This window comes from Sphaerodactylus townsendi, linkage group LG05, assembly GCF_021028975.2.
Source record: "Sphaerodactylus townsendi isolate TG3544 linkage group LG05, MPM_Stown_v2.3, whole genome shotgun sequence".
Taxonomy (NCBI): Eukaryota; Metazoa; Chordata; class Lepidosauria; order Squamata; family Sphaerodactylidae; genus Sphaerodactylus; species Sphaerodactylus townsendi.
This window is the reverse complement of record NC_059429.1, coordinates 134946223-134963874: the sequence shown is the minus strand read 5'-3', so window position 1 is coordinate 134963874 and position 17652 is coordinate 134946223. Positions and strand designations below refer to the sequence as shown.

The 17652-nt window shown below is 51.5% G+C and overlaps 1 protein-coding gene across 1 annotated transcript in view; it reads left to right on the top strand.

Moving 5' to 3' along the window:
* The window catches only part of RBCK1 (RANBP2-type and C3HC4-type zinc finger containing 1), a 16069-nt gene extending 1617 nt beyond the window's left edge, over positions 1 to 14452 (top strand). The window contains exons 2-10 of the mRNA XM_048497559.1: positions 55 to 253; positions 3636 to 3766; positions 3846 to 4019; positions 5779 to 5939; positions 7128 to 7239; positions 8599 to 8778; positions 11565 to 11663; positions 13346 to 13489; positions 13898 to 14452. Coding sequence (XP_048353516.1) covers positions 55 to 253; positions 3636 to 3766; positions 3846 to 4019; positions 5779 to 5939; positions 7128 to 7239; positions 8599 to 8778; positions 11565 to 11663; positions 13346 to 13489; positions 13898 to 13978 — 1281 coding nt within the window. The 3' untranslated portion in view covers positions 13979 to 14452. The remainder of the gene's footprint in view (positions 1 to 54; positions 254 to 3635; positions 3767 to 3845; positions 4020 to 5778; positions 5940 to 7127; positions 7240 to 8598; positions 8779 to 11564; positions 11664 to 13345; positions 13490 to 13897) is intronic.
* Positions 14453 to 17652: the final 3200 nt, after the last annotated feature.

The window sequence follows — 17652 nt, the reverse complement described above, 5'->3', positions numbered from 1 at the left end:
GGGAGAGGAGTTTCCTCCGTGTTTCCTGCAGCCTGTTTTTTCCCGCCGGCCCAGGTTTTCCTCCACTATGGTTTCCCGCCCGGCATTCAGCAATGGGTGGTGGGTCAGAGGCTGCCTCGAGACCACGAGACCCTTCAGTACCATGGCATCCAGCGAGACGGCGACGTGGCTTACCTCTACCTCCGATCTGCCAAGGCGGCCAAGCTTCGCAAAGACACCTTCCGGCAGGAGCACGAACGCAGGCAGCTGGAAGGTGCGCGGGTGGGGTGGGATGGTTAGGCAGGGAGTAAGGGGGTGGGCTGCAATTTGAAAGACCTCTGCTTGAAACACTGGAGAGCAGCTGCCAGTCTGGACGGACAGTACTGACCTTCATGGACCAGTGGTCTGATTCGGTTTAAGGCAGCGTCTTGTGTTCTTGCATCCCTGGTTCTAACCCCGGCATCACCAACTGGGAAGGACCAGGCAGTAGGCGATGTGAAAAATCACCACCTGAGAAATTGGAGACCTGCTTCCGGTCAGAGCGGAAAATACTAGCAGTGGCGTAGGTGGTTAAGAACTCATGTATCTAATCTGGAGGAACCGGGTTTGATTCCCCGCTCTGCCGCCTGAGCTGTGGAGGCTTATCTGGGGAATTCAGATTAGCCTATGCACTCCCACACACGCCAGCTAGGTGACCTTGGGCTAGTCACAGCTTCTCGGAGCTCTCTCAGCCCCACCGACCTCACAGGGTGTTTGTTGTGAGGGGGGAAGGGCAAGGAGATTGTCAGCCCCTTTGAGTCTCCCGCAGGAGAGAAAGGGGGGATATAAATCCAAACTCTTCTTCTTCTTCTTGATGCCCCAAGGGTCTGGCTCAGTATTATGCCTTCATGTGCCCCAGGTCCAATTCCTAGCATCTCCAGTTGAAAAGGGTCAGGCAACAGGTGACCTGGAGTGCTGTGATTGTGTCTTCCTGCATGGCAGGAGATTGGACTTGATGGCCCAGGGGATCTCTTCCAACTCTGTCATTCTATTCTATGGAAACCCTTTCTCTGCCTGAGACCCCTGGACAGAGGCTGCCGGTCTGAGTTGAAAATGCTGACCTTCATGGACCAAAAAAAGTATTGGTAATCAGACAGAAATGTCAAAGTCAAAACACTGCCTGTTAAAAAAAAATAGTAATGAACTGGAAACAACATTTATTAGAACTCAGAACACAAGGAAGTGTTCTGAGAGCAGCAGTGGCGTAGTGGTTAAGAGCAGGTGCACTCTAATCTAGAGAACCGGGTTTGATTCCCTGCTCTGTCACTTGAGCTGTGGAGGCTTATCTGGTGAACCAGATAGGCTTGTGCACTCCAGCACATGCCAGCTGCGTGACCTTGGGCTAGTCACAGTTCTTTGGAGCTCCCTCAGCCCCACCTACCTCACAGGGTGTTTGTTGTGAGGAGGGAAGGGAAAAGAGATTGTCAGCCCCTTTGAGTCTCCTCACAGGAGAGAAAGGGGGGATATAAATCCAAACTCCTCTTCTTCTCTTACCAGTGCTAGCTGTGCCTAAAGAGCTGACATCTGAATAATTTACTAAATGACAAAGCGAGGGAGCCGCTCTGTCCTGTTGCAAACTCTCAAGTTGCTTAAAGCAACAGTGGTGGACTCAGAGCATACCTAAGTGTCAAAAGTCCTCACAGTCTGTTAGGTCTCGGACCCTAGACCAGTAAACAGACCCAAGATTCTTGATTGGGATTATTTATTGAAGGCAGCAAGCCCCTACCAAGAGAACACCGGTTCTGGGGGAATCTAGGTGATTATATCTTTACTTGAACCCCCCCCCCTCCTCCTGCTTTCCCAACAAAAAAAGTTGCAGAAGTGTGAAAAGAGTTATTTAGGAGGCACAGGCAGAGGTGGGATCCAGCAGGTTCTCACCAGTCCCCGAGAGTGGGTGACTAATTATTTGTGTGTGCCGAGAGGGGGTTACTAATTGGGTCCGCTTTTCCCTTAGAAATTCCATTAGGTCCAAAAATCATAAAGTCCTGTTGTTTCCTATGTGGCTGGTTAGCGAAGGTAGAAAACGGGATCATTCTCCCTGTTGTTGGGCTGTTTTAAAAACATGTTTTAGAAATATGGTCAAGTTCCTTGTTTAAGGAAAGTATAATCCTTCTTTTGATTTCTACAAACAAAATTAAGTATTTGAAAGCATTAAGTATTTGACAGGCAGTCAATGAGAGGAGAAGTCATTGTTTCTGTTGGCAGCAGATCTACAGACCGCTATAATGAGTCTAAATTATGGACAGAAAGATACCAGCTGGAAATTAGGAACTTTTTTTTACAGTAAGAGTTTTTTACAGTAACAGAGAAATTATTAATGCCCCGACCCCAGAATGCCTGGCCACGCCCCCGTCGTGCCCCGCCCAGCCCCATTGGCACTACGCCACTGTTTGAATCCCACCACCATGGGAACCTGTTGCTAAAATTTTTGGATCCCACCACTGGGCACAGGTGCCTCAGGGACCCGGGAGAGAAAGATAGGCCACCTGCTAAGCCTCGCCCCCCTGCGGTTCAAGGGACGTCCTGTTGTCAGAGGCTAGGAGGCTTACGGTGACTAGCCCGAGGTCACCCAGCTGGCGTGTGTTGGAGCGCACAGGCTAACCTAGTTCGCCAGATCAGCCTCCACAGCTCAAGTGGCAGAGCGGGGAATCAAACCCGGTTCCTCCAGATTAGAGTGCACCTGCTCTGAACCACTACGCCACGCTGGCAAAGCCATTCAGACTTTGGTCCTGACGCAGTCGGAATCAAAAGCAGCTGGATAGCATCGTTCAAGCGCATACATACCAAAGACCCAACACAAACGGCTGTTTAACAGCACATCCCAAATCTGCATGTTTTAAAAAAACGTGCAGTCTTTTGATTTTAAAATGTAGGTACAGTTTCTGTCGGTTTGGTTCCTGTGTTCTCTGCACCTCCTGCAGGCCAAAGAACCAGGGGGCATTCATTGAAAATGCTGGGGGGAAGAATTAGGACTAATCAAAGGAAACACTTCTTCACGCAACGGGTGATCGGTGTTTGGAATATGCTGCCACAGGAGGTGGTGATGGCCACTCACCTGGATAGCTTTCAAAGGGGCTTGGACAGATTGATGGAGGAGAAGTCGATCTCTGGCTACCAATCTTGATCCTCCTTGATCTGAGATTGCAAATGCCTTAGCAGACCAGGTGCTCGGGAGCAGCAGCAGCAGCAGAAGGCCATTGCTTTCACCTCCTGCACAAGAGCTCCCAAAGGCACCTGGTGGGCCACTGCGAGTAGCAGAGAGCTGGACTGGGTGGACTCTGGTCTGATCCAGCTGGCGTGTTCTTATGTTCTTAAATGCAAGTTCATTCTTGAGTGCTTTGATTGTGTGTTCCTGCATGGCAGGGGCTGGACTTGATGGCCTTTGGGGGATCTCTTCCCACTCTTATGATTCTGTGATCTTAAACCTGAAAAGCTTTGCTTTTGGATTAAAGCTGCAGTCATTTACCCTGCGAGTAGCAGAGTGCTGGACTAGATGGACTCTGGTCTGATCCAGCAGGCTCGTTCCTACGTTCTTATGTTCTTATGAATGTTCATTGCCTGATTCAGCCTCAAGCACGTTCACGTGCCTTCTTTTCTCTTTTTGGAAACCTCCTCAGAGTTGGGCATTGACGGGGGCGTCTTGCTGCCGCGGGGAAGCCAAGAAGTAGCCACGGCCCCGCCGGACATCGTGGATGCAGAAGGGCAAGCAGAAACCCCGGCCGCATCACCCCTGGCCCCGAACCCGAAGGTAAGACCTGTGAGGAGGCCCGGCCACAGCTACTCTGTCTCCTCTGGGCCGCCCACACTGTCCCTCGGTCTGCCCACAGGTTGGCTGGCAGTGCCCGGTCTGCACGTTCATCAACAAGCCCACCTGGCCGGGCTGCGAGATGTGCTGTGCCGAGCGGCCCAAGGACTACGCCACGCCGGAAGGGTACCAGCCGGACCAGGAGGAGCAGGTGCGGCTGCAGAAGGAGGAGGAAGCCATGAAGCAATACGAGCAGGTGAGAGCCAGCACAGTGGTGTAGTGGTTAAGAGCAGGTAGATTCTAATCTGGAGAACAGGGTTTGTTTCCCCACTCCTCCACCTGAGTGGCAGAGGCTTATCTGGTGAACCAGATGTGTTTTCACACTCCTACATTCCTGTTGGGTGACCTGGGGCCAGTCACAGTTCTCTCTGAACTCTCTCAGCCCCACCTGCCTCACAAGGTGTCTGTGGTGGGGAGAGGAAGGGAAAGGAGCTTGTTGTAAGCCACCTTGAGTCTCCTTACAGGAGAGAAAGGTGGGGTATAAATCCAAACTACTCCTCCTCTTAGGTTAAGAGCTTGTGTATCTAATCTGGAGGAACCGGGTTTGATTCCCCGCTCTGCCACCTGAGCTGTGGAGGCTTATCTGGGGAATTCAGATTAGCCTGTGCACTCCCACACACGCCAGCTGGGTGATCTTGGGCTAGTCACAGCTTCTCGGAGCTCTCTCAGCCCCACCCACCTCACTGGGTGTTTGTTGTGAGGGGGAAAGAAGGGCAAGGAGCTTGTAAGCCCCTTTGAGTCTCCTGCAGGAGAGAAAGGGGGGATATAAATCCAAACTCTTCCTCCTCTTCCTCCTCCTCCTCCTCCTCCTCTTCTTCTTCTTCTCCCTCTTCTTCTTCTTCTCCTTCCTCTTCTTCTTCTTCCTCTTCTTCGTCTTCTTCCTCCTCCTCCTCCTCCTCCTCCTCCTCCTCCTCTTCTTCTTCTTCTTCCCCCAATGATTCCAGCCATGAAAGCCTTCAACAGTACAATGGAGAGGTTCCTTTCGCATTGTTTGCAAATATCTATATGGGTTGGCTAAATAATAACAGAAAGGCTATTGTGGGTTTTCTGGGTGGAGCGGCCGTGGTCTGGTAGTTTTTGCTCTTAATGCTGGCATCTTCACAGGCAGGAACAGGAAGAGCTGAGTGCCAGAAAATAAAACCTCTTTGGTGCTGGCAGCTTGTCTAGGAGACTTGGAGGTGAGGGGAGTGATTCTGTGGTCGAGCATCCGCTTTGCGTGTTGTAGGCAGAAGGGTCGCTCCCCAGCACTCCACCACTCCGGTTGGGATTTTGATGTTCAGCTCTTGAAATGCCAAATCTCAAAACCTTCATGGTTGAAGATTTTCACTGTCAAAATAAACTGGTTGTGGTGGGTTTTCCGGGCTGTGTGGCCGTGGTCTGGTAGTTTTGTTTCCTAATGTATTGTCGAAGGCTTTCACGGCTGGATTCAGCTGGTTGTTGTGGATTTTCCAGGCTGTGTGGCCAAGGTCTGGTAGATCTTGTTCCTAACATTTCGCCTGCATCTGTGGCTGGCATCTTCAGAGGTGTATCACAGAGAGAGGTCTGTTATACACTATATAACAGAAGTCTGTTATACTTCTCTCTGTATAACAGACTTCTCTCTGTGATACACCTCTGAAGATGCCGGCCACAGATGCAGGCGAAACGTTAGGAACAAGATCTACCAGACCACGGCCACACAGCCCGGAAAACCTACAACAACCAGTCGTTTCCTAATATTTTGACCGTATCTATGGCTGGCATCTTCAGAGCCATGTCACGGTAGGATGTGTTTTGCTCCAGCCACAGATGCAGGTGAAACGTTAGGAGCAAAAACTACCAGGCCGAAGCCTGGAAAACCCACAACACCGACTCAAAACCTGCACTGACAAGGAGGCGGTCCCTCCTTCCTTTCTTGGTGCTGCAAAAGGCACCCCTTGTTTCCTGACTGCGCTTCCTTCCTGTCTTCGAGGCAGGCCAAAGAGCAACGGAAGCATGCCAATTACCAGCAGCTCTTGCAACTGGACGGGCAGAGCCTCGTGCTGTCGGAGGCGGTGGTGGAGTGCCCCATCTGCTTTGTGACTCTGGAGCCCGGGGAGGGTGTCACCCTGCGCGAGTGCCTGCATTCCTTCTGCAAGTAAGCTTCACAGAAGATCTTGGCTTTCTCCTGCCTCTGGAGCCCTGCCTCTAGAGCCCTGGAACGGTAGTCCTCAGCTATGGGGCCGCAGCTCAGTGGCAGAGCATCTGCTCGGCTTGCGGAAGGACACGGGTTCAATCCCTGTCATCTCCAATTAATGAACAAGGTAGCAGGAGATGTGAAAGGCCTCTATGGGAGTCACTGCTGGTCTGAGGAGACATTATTGACCTTCAGAACCAGCGTGGTGTAGTGGTTAAGAGCAGGTGCACTCTAATCTGGAGAACTGGGTTTGATTCCCCGCTCTGCCACTTGAGCTGTGGAGGTTTACCTAGTGCAGTGATGGCGAACCTTTTCGAGACCGAGTGCCCAAACTGCTACCCAAAACCCACTTATTTATCGCAAAGGGCCAACACGGCCATTTAACCTGAATGCTGAGGTTTTAGTTTAGAAAAAATGGTTGGCTCCGAGGCGTGCGTTACTCGGGAGTAAGCTTGGTGGTAGTCAGTGGCTTTGCTTTGAAGCAACCATGCAACTCTTCGAACGGGTGAATCACGACCCTAGGAGGGTTTACTCAGAAGCAAGCCCCATTGCCAGCAACCGAGCTTACTCCCAAGTAAAGGATCGTGCTTTAGTTCTTTGCATGAAAATCAGTGGGGTTTAACAGTGCTTAACAGGGTTACCTATACTGCTTCCCCAAAACTAGTTATTAGGTTTAATGCTAATAATCAAGCCCTGCGGCCCAGGCCAGCCTAGATATGTGTTTGTGGGAGGGTGATTCCCACCCCCACATGATGAACTCTGTTTACGCGTGCCCACAGAGAGGGCTCTGAGTTCCACCTCTGGCACCCGTGCCATAAGTTCGCCATCACTGACCTAGTGAATCAGATTAGCTTGTGCACTCGCATGCACGCCAGCTGGGTGACCTTGGGCTAGTCACAGTTCTTTGGAACTCTTCTCAGCCCCACCCACCTCACAGGGCATTTGTTGTGGAGGGGGGGGCGGGGGGAGGAAAAGGAGATTGTCAGCCCCTTTGAGTCTCTTTGCAGGAGAGAAAGGGGGGGGGATATAAATCCAGGCTCTTCTTGATGAACCCAGAGGCTGATTCAACAACAGAAGGCAGGCTCACACGGTGAAGTTTTACAAGGAAGCCTTCATATCTGTTGTTCCTGCTCTTTCTTCTCTTCCCAGGGACTGCTTGAAAGGGACCATCCTCAACAGCCAAGAACCTGAAGTCCGTTGCCCCTACATAGACCAGAAATATTCCTGCCCAGGGCAACTGCTGGAACGGGAGATCAAAGCGGTAGGCATCCGGGCGGAGCCAGGAGCGGAACCGGCTTAAGCTGTTGCTGTAGAGCCCTTCCCATGCCGGAAGGGGCAACTAGCCCCCCAGGGGCTTCCTCCCACCTGCAGAATGGCTTGTGATCCAAAGGCCTCTTTCCTCCCTTCCTCTCTTTGCTTCCTGCACTGTCCCAGGTGAGATACGGGCAAAGGGCTCTGCAGCCCCGTCTTCTCCAGGGAGGCTCCGGCAGGGCCCTTGGGTCACCCGGTGTGATTTTCGAGGGTGCGTAATCCTTTTTGCTTTCGATCACGTCCCAGAGTCGACCTCTGGGGCGGGTCATGATGAAGGAGCAGTGCCTTTGTCTTTGAGGCTGTTCAGGTTTGGGGGGGAGAGGGTGGAAGAGCCCTTTGCCCGCATCTCGACCATCCTGGGAGTGGACCACTGGAGAGAGCCAAGTGTTGGGTCTTGATGCTCGGGTCAATAAACAGTCTCTGGATTGGGGATCAGTAGCATTTATTGGGAAGGTAACGGAGCACCCAGTTTGCAAGAAGCCTGTTCTGACGAATCTGGCTTTTACATACCTCTTTATTCAGAAACAATTTCCCCTTCAGCAGCAGTGGCGCAGTGGTTAAGAGCAGGTGCATTCTAATCGGGAGGAACCGGGTTTGATTCCCAGCTCTGCCGCCTGAGCTGTGGAGGCTTATCTGGGGAATTCAGATTAGCCCGGGCACTCCCACACACGCCAGCTGGGTGCCCTTGGGCTAGTCACAGCTTCTCGGAGCTCTCTCAGCCCCACCTACCTCACAGGGTGTTTGTTGTGAGCGGGGAAGGGCAAGGAGATTGTCAGCCCCTTTGAGTCTCCTGCAGGAGAGAAAGGGGGGATATGAATCCAAACTACTCCTCCTCCTCCTCCTCTTCTTCTTCTTCTTCTTCCCCACCTTTCTCTCCTGTAAGGAGACTCAAGGTGACCTACAAGCTCCTCTCCCTTCCTCTCCCCACAACAGACACTTTTGTGAGGTAGGTGAGGCCGAGAGATTTCGGAAGAACTGTGACTGGCCCAAGGTCACCCAGCAGGAATGTAGGAGTGCGGAAGCACACCTGGTTCACCAGATAAGCCTCCGCCACTCAGGTGGAGGAGTGGGGAATTATACCCGGCTCTCCAGATTAGAATCCACCTGCTCTTAACTGCAGCACTACACTGGCTCTCTGTGTATTCATGTCAAGTGCCATCAAGTGCCACCAAAGCCCACAGGCTGCACATGTAAGATTAGTCCTATGCAATGCTTCTGGGGCGGTGGGGGGGGAATAGATCTCTCCCTGCAAAAGCTCCTCCCCCACCCCACCGGGTCTTCTCTGAGCAACCCTGGGCTTCATCCGCAGCTTCTGAGCCCGGCAGAATACCAGCGCTTCCTGGATTTGGGCATCTCGGTGGCTGAGAATCGCAGCCTGTCGAGCTACCACTGCAAGACGACAGATTGCCGGGGCTGGTGCTTCTTCGAAGACGACGTGAATGAGTTTAAGTGTCCCGTGTGTGAGAAGAAAAACTGCCTCCTTTGTAAGGTGAGGGGCCGAGCATTTGTGCATATTCAAGACTCGGGTGCGATAGAGAGAGGAGGCCAGATTGTGGGTCTTCTTTGTGGAAATTCACAGTATCTATACCATTGCTATCTCCCTAGATCAGTGGTGGCGAACCTATGGCACGGGTGCCAGAGGTGGCACTCAGAGCCCTCTCTGTGGGCACGCGCAAACAGAGTGCCCCCCCACACACACATCTAGGCTGGCCTGGGCCGCTGGGCTCGATTAGTAGTGCTGTTAAACCTCACTGATTTTCATGTGAAGAACTAAAGTGCGGTCCTTTACCTGGGAGTAAGCTCAGTTGCTGGCAATGGGACTTGCTTCTGAGTAAACCCTCCTAGGGCTGTGATTCACCCGTTGGAAGAGTTGCACAGTTGCTTCAAAGCAAAGCCACCGACTACCACCAAGCTTACTCCTCAGTAACACACGCCTTGGAGCCACCCGTTTTTTCTAAACTAAAACCTCAGCATTCAGGTTAAATTGCCGTGTTGGCACTTTGCGATAAATAAGTGGGTTTTGGGTTGCAATTGGGTCTCAAAAAAGTTCGCCATCTCTGCCCTAGATCATAGGTGTCAAACTCGCGGCCCTCCAGATGTTATGGACTACAGTTCCCATCATCCCCTGCCAGCATCATGCTGGCAGGGGATGGTGGGAACTGTAGTCCATAACATCTGGAGGGCCGCGAGTTTGACACCTGTGCCCTAGATGCCCTGGGAGCTTATTCTGGTAAGATAAACTCTGGTTTTCTGCTAGGGTTTTATATTCTGTGATTGTGTCCAAAGCTAGCCCAATTTCATCAAATTTTGGAAGCTAAGCAGGGTCAGTCTGCATTCACACACATTGCACATTCAATAATCCCAAACAGTCCTCCATCGTTTCCTCCTCCCTATTCTCTGGGAAACCCCAAATGGGTTGTCTGTTAGTCTTTCTAATGTCTGTTTACTGGGAGGACGGGGGTTTGGAAATGGAAATTCACTCTGTTTACCATGTTTTTTTTCTCTTCTCCTTTCTCAAGTAGTAGTTTTGTGTAAACATGAAATTGCGTTGTATTATGACATTCTTGATTACAGCGTTTTGGAGTTGAACCTAGTACACGAATATGATTAACATTTGTTTTATTGCCTCGGATATTGTAGATGTTTTATGTTGTTCTTGGTAGATAAGAACATAAGAACTAGCCTGCTGGATCAGACCAGAGTCCATCTAGTCCAGCACTCTGCTACTCGCAGTGGCCCACCAGGTGCCTTTGGGAGCTCACCTGCAGGATGTATAATAATAATAAGCCTTTATTTGGCATAACAATAATCATAACACAATAAAAAACCTGAGACATGCAGGATGTGAAAGCAATGGCCTTCTGCTGCTGCTGCTGCTCCTGAGCACCTGGTCTGCTAAGGCATTTGCAATCTGAGATCAAGGAGGATCACGATTGGTAGCCAGAGATCGACTTCTCCTCCATAAATCTGTCCAAGCCCTTTTTAAAGCTATCCAGGTTAGTGGCCATCACCACCTCCTGTGGCAGCATATTCCAAACACCAATCACACGTTGCGTGAAGAAGTGTTTCCTTTTATTAGTCCTAATTCTTCCCCCCAGGATTTTCAATGAATGCCCCCTGGTTCTAGTATTGTGAGAAAGAGAGAAAAATTTCTCTCTGTCAACATTTTCTACCCCATGCATAATTTTATAGACTTCAATCATCTCCCCAAACGGCATGAATGTGGTCTTGTATATGGGGCAACGGCTTAAGTGCACTGAGAGGAACTAAACTTTCTGTGCTCATAACTGACCCCTGAGTGAGTCTGATGCATCAGGCAGAAAATCTAAACTTGGGGTCCCCATTGTGCCCGCTGACACCTTTTTCAGCACCAGCGATGAGGTTTTAAGAACTGGGTCAGGCCAAGTAGGGCTTTTGTCTCTCAAGGATTCTGGCTGGCCCTTGGAGATTTGATTGACTGCAGATTTTTTAAAATGTTGCTTTGGCCCCCGTTGCCCCCACAGCACCAGGAGCTACACCGTGGGAATGAAGTTCAGTTGCGCCAATTGTTTTGCAGCTGGCCCCGCCTCCTGCGGCAGCCATTTTGTAGCCGTGCCCCTCCTGTTGTGCCAGAACCCCAAAGGTGCCCCCTGGCTCAAAAACATTGGAAAGCTCTGATCTGAATAAGAACATAAGAACAAGCCAGCTGGATCAGACCAGAGTCCATCTGGTCCAGCTCTCTGCTTCTCGCAGTGGCCCACCAGGTGCCTTTGGGAGCTCACCTGCAGGAGGTGAGAGCAATGGCCTGCTGCTGCTGCTGCTGCTGCTGCTGCTGCTCCCGAGCACCTGGTCTGCTAAGGCATTTAAGAACATAAGAAAGAGCCTGCTGTATCAGACCAGAGTCCATCTAGTCCAGCACTCTGCTACTCGCAGTGGCCCACCAGGTGCCTTTGGGAGCTCACGTGCAGGAGGTGAAAGCAAGGGCCTTCTGCTGCTGCTGTTGCTCCCGATCACCTGGTCTGTTAAGGCCTTTGCAATCTCAGATCAAAGAGGATCAAGATTGGTAGCCATAGATCGACTTCTCCTCCATAAATGACAGCCATTGACCATTTCCCCTTTTTATGGGGTCCCAAATCAGCTGTCTCACTCTACCTACACAGAGAGGCTGAGCTCCCATCCTGCTAAGACCCAGCAAAATGTTTGGTCCAGGTTTTAGCACCCCAAAGAAATCTTGGCCAAGCGATCCAGATGGGGAAAGCCAGAAACCAAAGTCCCAACCCGATGTCTTGTCCGCAGGCTATTCACGAGAACATGAACTGCAAAGAGTACCAAGACGACCTCAAACTCCGCGCCGAGAACGACCAGTCTGCGCGGCAAACCACGGAGATGTTGATGGTGAGGAGGCCAGGATGAGGGGCCCCAGAGAGGGAGAAGTAGCCGGCCGGCCCTTCGTTCAGGTCTGCTGGGTACCCTTGACTTCCCCACTGGGTCTGTTATGTGGAGCAGCAGTGGCGTAGGAGGTTAAGAGCTCGTGTCTCTAATCTGGAGGAACCGGGTTTGATTCCCCGCTCTGCCGCCTGAGCTGTGGAGGCTTATCTGGGGAATTCAGATTAGCCTGTGCACTCCCACACACGCCAGCTGGGTGACCTTGGGCTAGTCACAGCTTCTCGGAGCTCTCTCAGCCCCACCCACCTCACAGGGTGTTTGTTGTGAGGGGGGAAGGGCAAGGAGATTGTCAGCCCCTTTGAGTCTCCTGCAGGAGAGAAAGGGGGGATATAAATCCAAACTCTTCTTCTTCTGGAGAAGTTCAGGTCTATTCAGGCGTGTTTCTAGGTTGGCTTTGAACAGGGGTGTTGTGGACACCCACGGTCCTCTCAGCCATAAAGCTGCCAGTGGGATCGTAGATAAGTCTCAGTCTAATCTACCTTGCAGGACTGTGGTGAAGAAAAGATGAGCTAACCTCCTGGGAGACGCTTTGAGGTCCTTGGATGCAAATAATTCCTTCTGCTTTTTTTCAATCTTTTTTGGTTCCTAGTTGATTCAGTATGGGGCAGCTTCCTGTGTAGATGCACGTCTAGTTGTCCCTCTAGCCCATAAGTATCAAACTCATGGCCCTCCGGATGTTATGGACTACAGTTCCCATCATCCCCTGCCAGCATGATGGGAACTGTAGTCCATAACATCTGGGGGGTGGCAAGTTTGACACGTGTGCTCTAGCCATTCCCAGATGCTGCACGGAACGGAGCTGCTCGGGAGAGTTCCCCCTGCCATGCGGTCCCTTACTGCACGACACTGATATGGTGGTTTCACGCCCGTGCAGCTTACAGGGAACATTGTGCATGTCTGAACTGGGCATTGGTTGGATTCCCAAGGACCCCAGATCCCTGAGAAGCCAGCTTTCTAAATGCAGGAAGGTTTCTAAATGCAGGAAGGAGCAGCAGTGGCGTAGGAGGTTAAGCGCTCATGTATCTAATCTGGAGGAACCCGGTTTGATTCCCAGCTCTGCCGCCTGAGCTGTGGAGGCTTATCTGGGGAATTCAGATTAGCCTGGGCACTCCCACACACGCCAGCTGGGTGACCTTGGGCTAGTCACAGCTTCTCGGAGCTCTCTCAGCCCCACCTACCTCACAGGGTGTTTGTTGTGAGGGGGGAAGGGCAAGGAGATTGTAAGCCCCTTTGAGTCTCCTGCAGGAGAGAAAGGGGGCATATAAATCCATTCTTCTTCTTCTTCCTCTTCTTTTTCTTCTTCTTCTTTTTCTTCCTCTTCTTCTTCCTCTTCTTCTTCTTTTTCTTCTTCTTCTTCTTCCTCCTCTTCTTCTTCTTCTTCCTCTTCTTCCTCTTCTTCTTCTTCTTCTTCTTCTTCTTCTTCTTCTTCTTCTTTCTTCTTCTTCTTCTTCCTCTTCTTCTCCTTCTCCTTCTCCTTCTCCTTCTCCTTCAAAGAGTGGGAGAGATATTTGGGCATCTCCTTGTGCCGTGTGACTCTGCTACAATTGCCGATTGGTTGTTGGCCTGGTCTGCCGCCTCCCTGCCCGAGTCCAGGAGGCGAGACCCTTTGCACAGCTCTGCTCTCCTTTCAGAAAATGGTGCAGAGCGGAGATGCCATGTACTGCCCTGTGTGCCAGATCATCATCCAGAAGAAAGACGGCTGTGACTGGATCCTGTGCACGGTGTGTCGTACGGAAATATGCTGGGTGACCAAAGGCCCGCGCTGGGGACCGGCGGTATGTATGGACTGAGCAACTCAGAGAGCGTGGGCACCGTGCGAGGGCCAGCATAGTGGTGTAGCGGTTAAGAGCAGGTGGATTCTAACCTGGAGAACCGGGTGGAGGAAGGGGAAAGTGAGGATGGGGGTATGAGTCTGAAATTGTGTGCATCGTGTGCTGTAAATTTTGTTGTGCGTGCACAATGACAATAAAATGCTTATGCTTAACTAACCCAATTTTGGTCGGCTGTGCAAGTTTTGTTAAAAAAATGTTGCTTTGGCAGCAACTGCCAGCCCAACTCAAAGATCTCCCGGGCCATTCCTGGAGCAGGTAGCCTTTGTCCTGCTCGGACAGCCTGGGGAGAAAGCACGCCTGGGTACCACCTCTTCCTCACTTTTATTTCTGCCTTGTCCTTGTTTCTTGCAGGGCTCCGGAGATACTAGTGGCGGCTGCCGCTGCAGGCTGAACGGAGCTCCGTGTCATCCTAATTGCCACAACTGTCACTGACGGTGACCGGAAAGAGAACTCTGAGCTCTGAGCTCTGTTGCTTGGTGAGACAAAGACCAGTCCAGACCCTCCGGGCTCACCACCTACGGTTCCCACGAACAGAAAGACTGCATTCCAGCATTTCAACTCGGGAGGGTTATGTAGCACGGAGACAGGATGCGATGCTTCCACGGATGTTGCGTTCTGCTTGCAACTGTGCCTTGTAGCGAAGTTGAGGCTCCTGCCAGTGAAATCTTGGAGCCCTGTTTATCAAGGGCTAACCTGACTTCTTATCCCCTTCCACCTGAGCATTAGGCCTCACTATCACTCGTGGGTGCCACGGCCAAAGCAGAGATGCTTGGCCAGAATTTGCATTACCTTATGCCAGTGATGGCAAACCTTTTCGAGACCGAGTGCCCAAATTGCAACCCAAAACACACTTATTTATTGCAAAGTGCCAACATGGCAATTTAACATGAATACTGAGGTTTTAGTATAGAAAAAATGGTTGGCTCCGAAGCGTGCGTTACTCAGGAGTAAGCTTGGTGGTAGTCGGTGGCTTTGCTTTGAAGCAACCGTGCAACTCTTCCAACGGGTGGATCATGACCCAAGGAGGGTTTACTCAGAAGCAAGCCCCATTGCCAGCAACTGAGCTTACTCCCAGGTAAAGGATCACACTTTTGTTCTTCCCATGAAAATCAGTAGTATTTAACAGCGCTTAACAGGGTTACCTACACTGCTTCCCCAAAACTAGGTCTTGGGTTTAATACTAATAATCGAGCCCAGTGCCCCAGGCCATCCTAGATGTTGGGGAGGCACTCTGTGGGTGCCCACAGAGAGGGCTCTGAGTGCCACCTCTGGCACCCGTGCCATAGGTTTGCCACCACTGCCTTATGCTATGCATTAAGAATTAGGGTTGTCCATTCCGGCTTTACTACAGGAACCGCTGGCTTGGTCTGGGTCGTGACTTTTTCCTTTCTTTCAATAAACAGACATTTTAATACATTGCTGCTATACGTTTCTGCAGAGGGCAGTTGACGTTGTTATGTTTGAGGCTTGGCCATTGTGGGTTTGGGTTATAGGAGGTCGCGGCTACATTTTTCACCTCTCAGAGTTCGGGAGGATACAGTGAGGCTGGAGACTATTTATTTCCTTCATTTATACCACCATCTACTCCACAACGGGGAGACCAGGCGGCTTATAACAGTGGCAACGAGGATGATTGAGGGACTGGAGCACCTTCCCTATGAGGAGAGGCTGCAGCGTTTGGGACTCTTTAGTTTGGAGAGGAGACGTCTGAGGGGGGATATGATTGAAGTCTATACAATTATGCATGGGGTAGAAAATGTCGACAGAGAGACATTTTTCTCTCTTTCTCACAATACTAGAACCAGGGGGCATTCATTGAAAATGCTGGGGGGAAGAATTAGGACTAATAAAAGGAAAGACTTCTTCACGCAACGTGTGATTGGTGTTTGGAATATGCTGGCACAGGAGGTGGTGATGGCCACTCACCTGGATAGCTTTAAAAGGGGCTTGGATAGATTGATGGAGGAGAAGTTGATTTATGGCTACCAATCTTGATCCTCTTTGATCTGAGATTGCAAATGCCTTAACAGACCAGGTGCTCGGGAGCAGCAGCAGCAGCAGCAGAAGGCCATTGCTTTCACACTGTGCAGGTGAGCTCCCAAAGGCACCTGGTGGGCCACTGCGAGTAGCAGAGTGCTGGGCTAGATGGACTCTAGTCTGATCCAGCAGGCTAGTTCTTATGTTCTTAAGGCCATTGCTTTCACCTCCTGCATGTGAGCTCCCAAAGGCACCTGGTGGGCCACTGCGAGTAGCAGGGAGCAGGACTAGATGGACTCTGGTCTGATCCAGCTGGCTTGTTCTTATGGCAGATCACCTCCGTTTGCCCCTGGCCTCAAAGGTAGAGGGGCGCCAAAAATCAGCTGCAACTTGATGGCGCTTTACTTGCACATGCAGCCTGCAGAAGGCAGGACTGGGGAAGGGAGGAATGCCCGGGGGAGGGGGTGGTGTCCAATGCCACACAGCAGCCGTTTTCTCCAGGGGAACTTGTTTTAAGTTGTCTGGAGATCGGTTGTAATCCCAGATCCGGAGACCCCGCCTGGGAGTTTGCTTTATCTGGCTGCCCACCTTTGGAATCAGAATATGGAGCAGGCTGCAGTTTAGCAAGACTGTCAAGGGGGCCTCAAAGACCAGCCTGCCTCTCTCTGTACCCCTGCAGTTATCAGCTTCCACACAGCTGTCCCAGGAGTTATTGGAGGGCATTCTTCACTGCCAGCCCTGGCCAAGGCCACCTTGCGTGGCTGTGGCGTCAAAGTGTTAGTCCTTCTGAGCGTGGACTGAGCGGTCTGGTCCTGAACAGGGAAAGGGGAGCGCAGAGTGCTTTAAGACCACAGCAAGCGCAGCTGGGGGAGAGCATCTCCTTGGCATGCGGAAGGTCTCAAGTTCAACCCCTGTCATCTTCAGTTACAGGATTCTGGAGAGCCACTGCCAGTCGAAGGAGAACAAGAGAAGAGTTTGGATTTATATCCTGCTTTCTCTCCTGTAAGGAGACTCAAAGAGGCTTAGAATCTCCTTGCCCTTCCCCCCCCCGCAACAACAAACACCCTGTGAGGTAGGTGGGGCTGAGAGAGCTCCGAAGAACTGTGACTCGCCCAAGGTCACCCAGCTGTCGTGTGTTGGGAGTGCACAAGCTAACCTAGTTCCCCAGATAAGCCTTCACAGCTCAAGTGGCAGAGCAGGGAATCAAACCCGGTTCTCCAGATGAGAGTGCACCTGCTCTTAACCACTACACCACACTGGCTTTGAGTAGTAAATATGGCGGACCAAGAGGTCTGATTGCGTACTAGGCAGCTTGGGCGGGAGAAACGGAGAACGGCACACGTGTTTTAGTAACTGGGTATTATCAGCATTTATTTTTACACTATTACGGGCCCTGTACAAATCTGCATCTTACATACGTATGTATAAATCTTTATACAGAGTCGCCAACCCTCCCAAGTGACTTTCCGCCAGCGGGGAGGCACCTGGTCTCCCCCCCCCCCCACCTCCCCGAAGATGGAAAAGTGAAAGAGGGGCCCACCCATGACCACAGATCACCCCAGGTTATTCCCGCCTGCTTGAACCAATGCTGGAAGCCATTCTGTCTACGACACCCGCCTATGCAAAATGTTGCCCCCTCTTTGGCTAGTGAACTCTCTTCCCGTGGTGTGGATTTGCCGTGCGGCTGTCAGGTTTATACACTTCGTGGCCTGCCATGCAGAACGCAGCCAGCCTTCAATAAAATCTCTTGGTTTTAACCACTAATGGGCTCCGACACGAGGCTGGTGTGGGGAGTTTGGTTCTAGTTTTCCAGCTGATCTGGGGTTACATCTACCGTTCAATCTGCAGCTACGACACTGGGCCGTCTGGAGACGCGTGCAACGCTCCGGTGACCCCAAACTCTGCTTTTGTGGCAAAAGGGGGCAAGAGGCACCTACTTCGGCACGAATGTAGCAGCCCCCCCCCCTCCGGTGTGCATGTTCTCACTCCACAGTGCAACAGACAGCCAGGTCATGTGACTGCCAGGTTCACTAGCCCATAAGGATACGTTGTGGGGCACGGGCAGTCCATAAAGCACCCGTCCCCTGTTGGGTGGCCTGCCTTTCCCTGCTTGCGGGGAGAGTAATTTT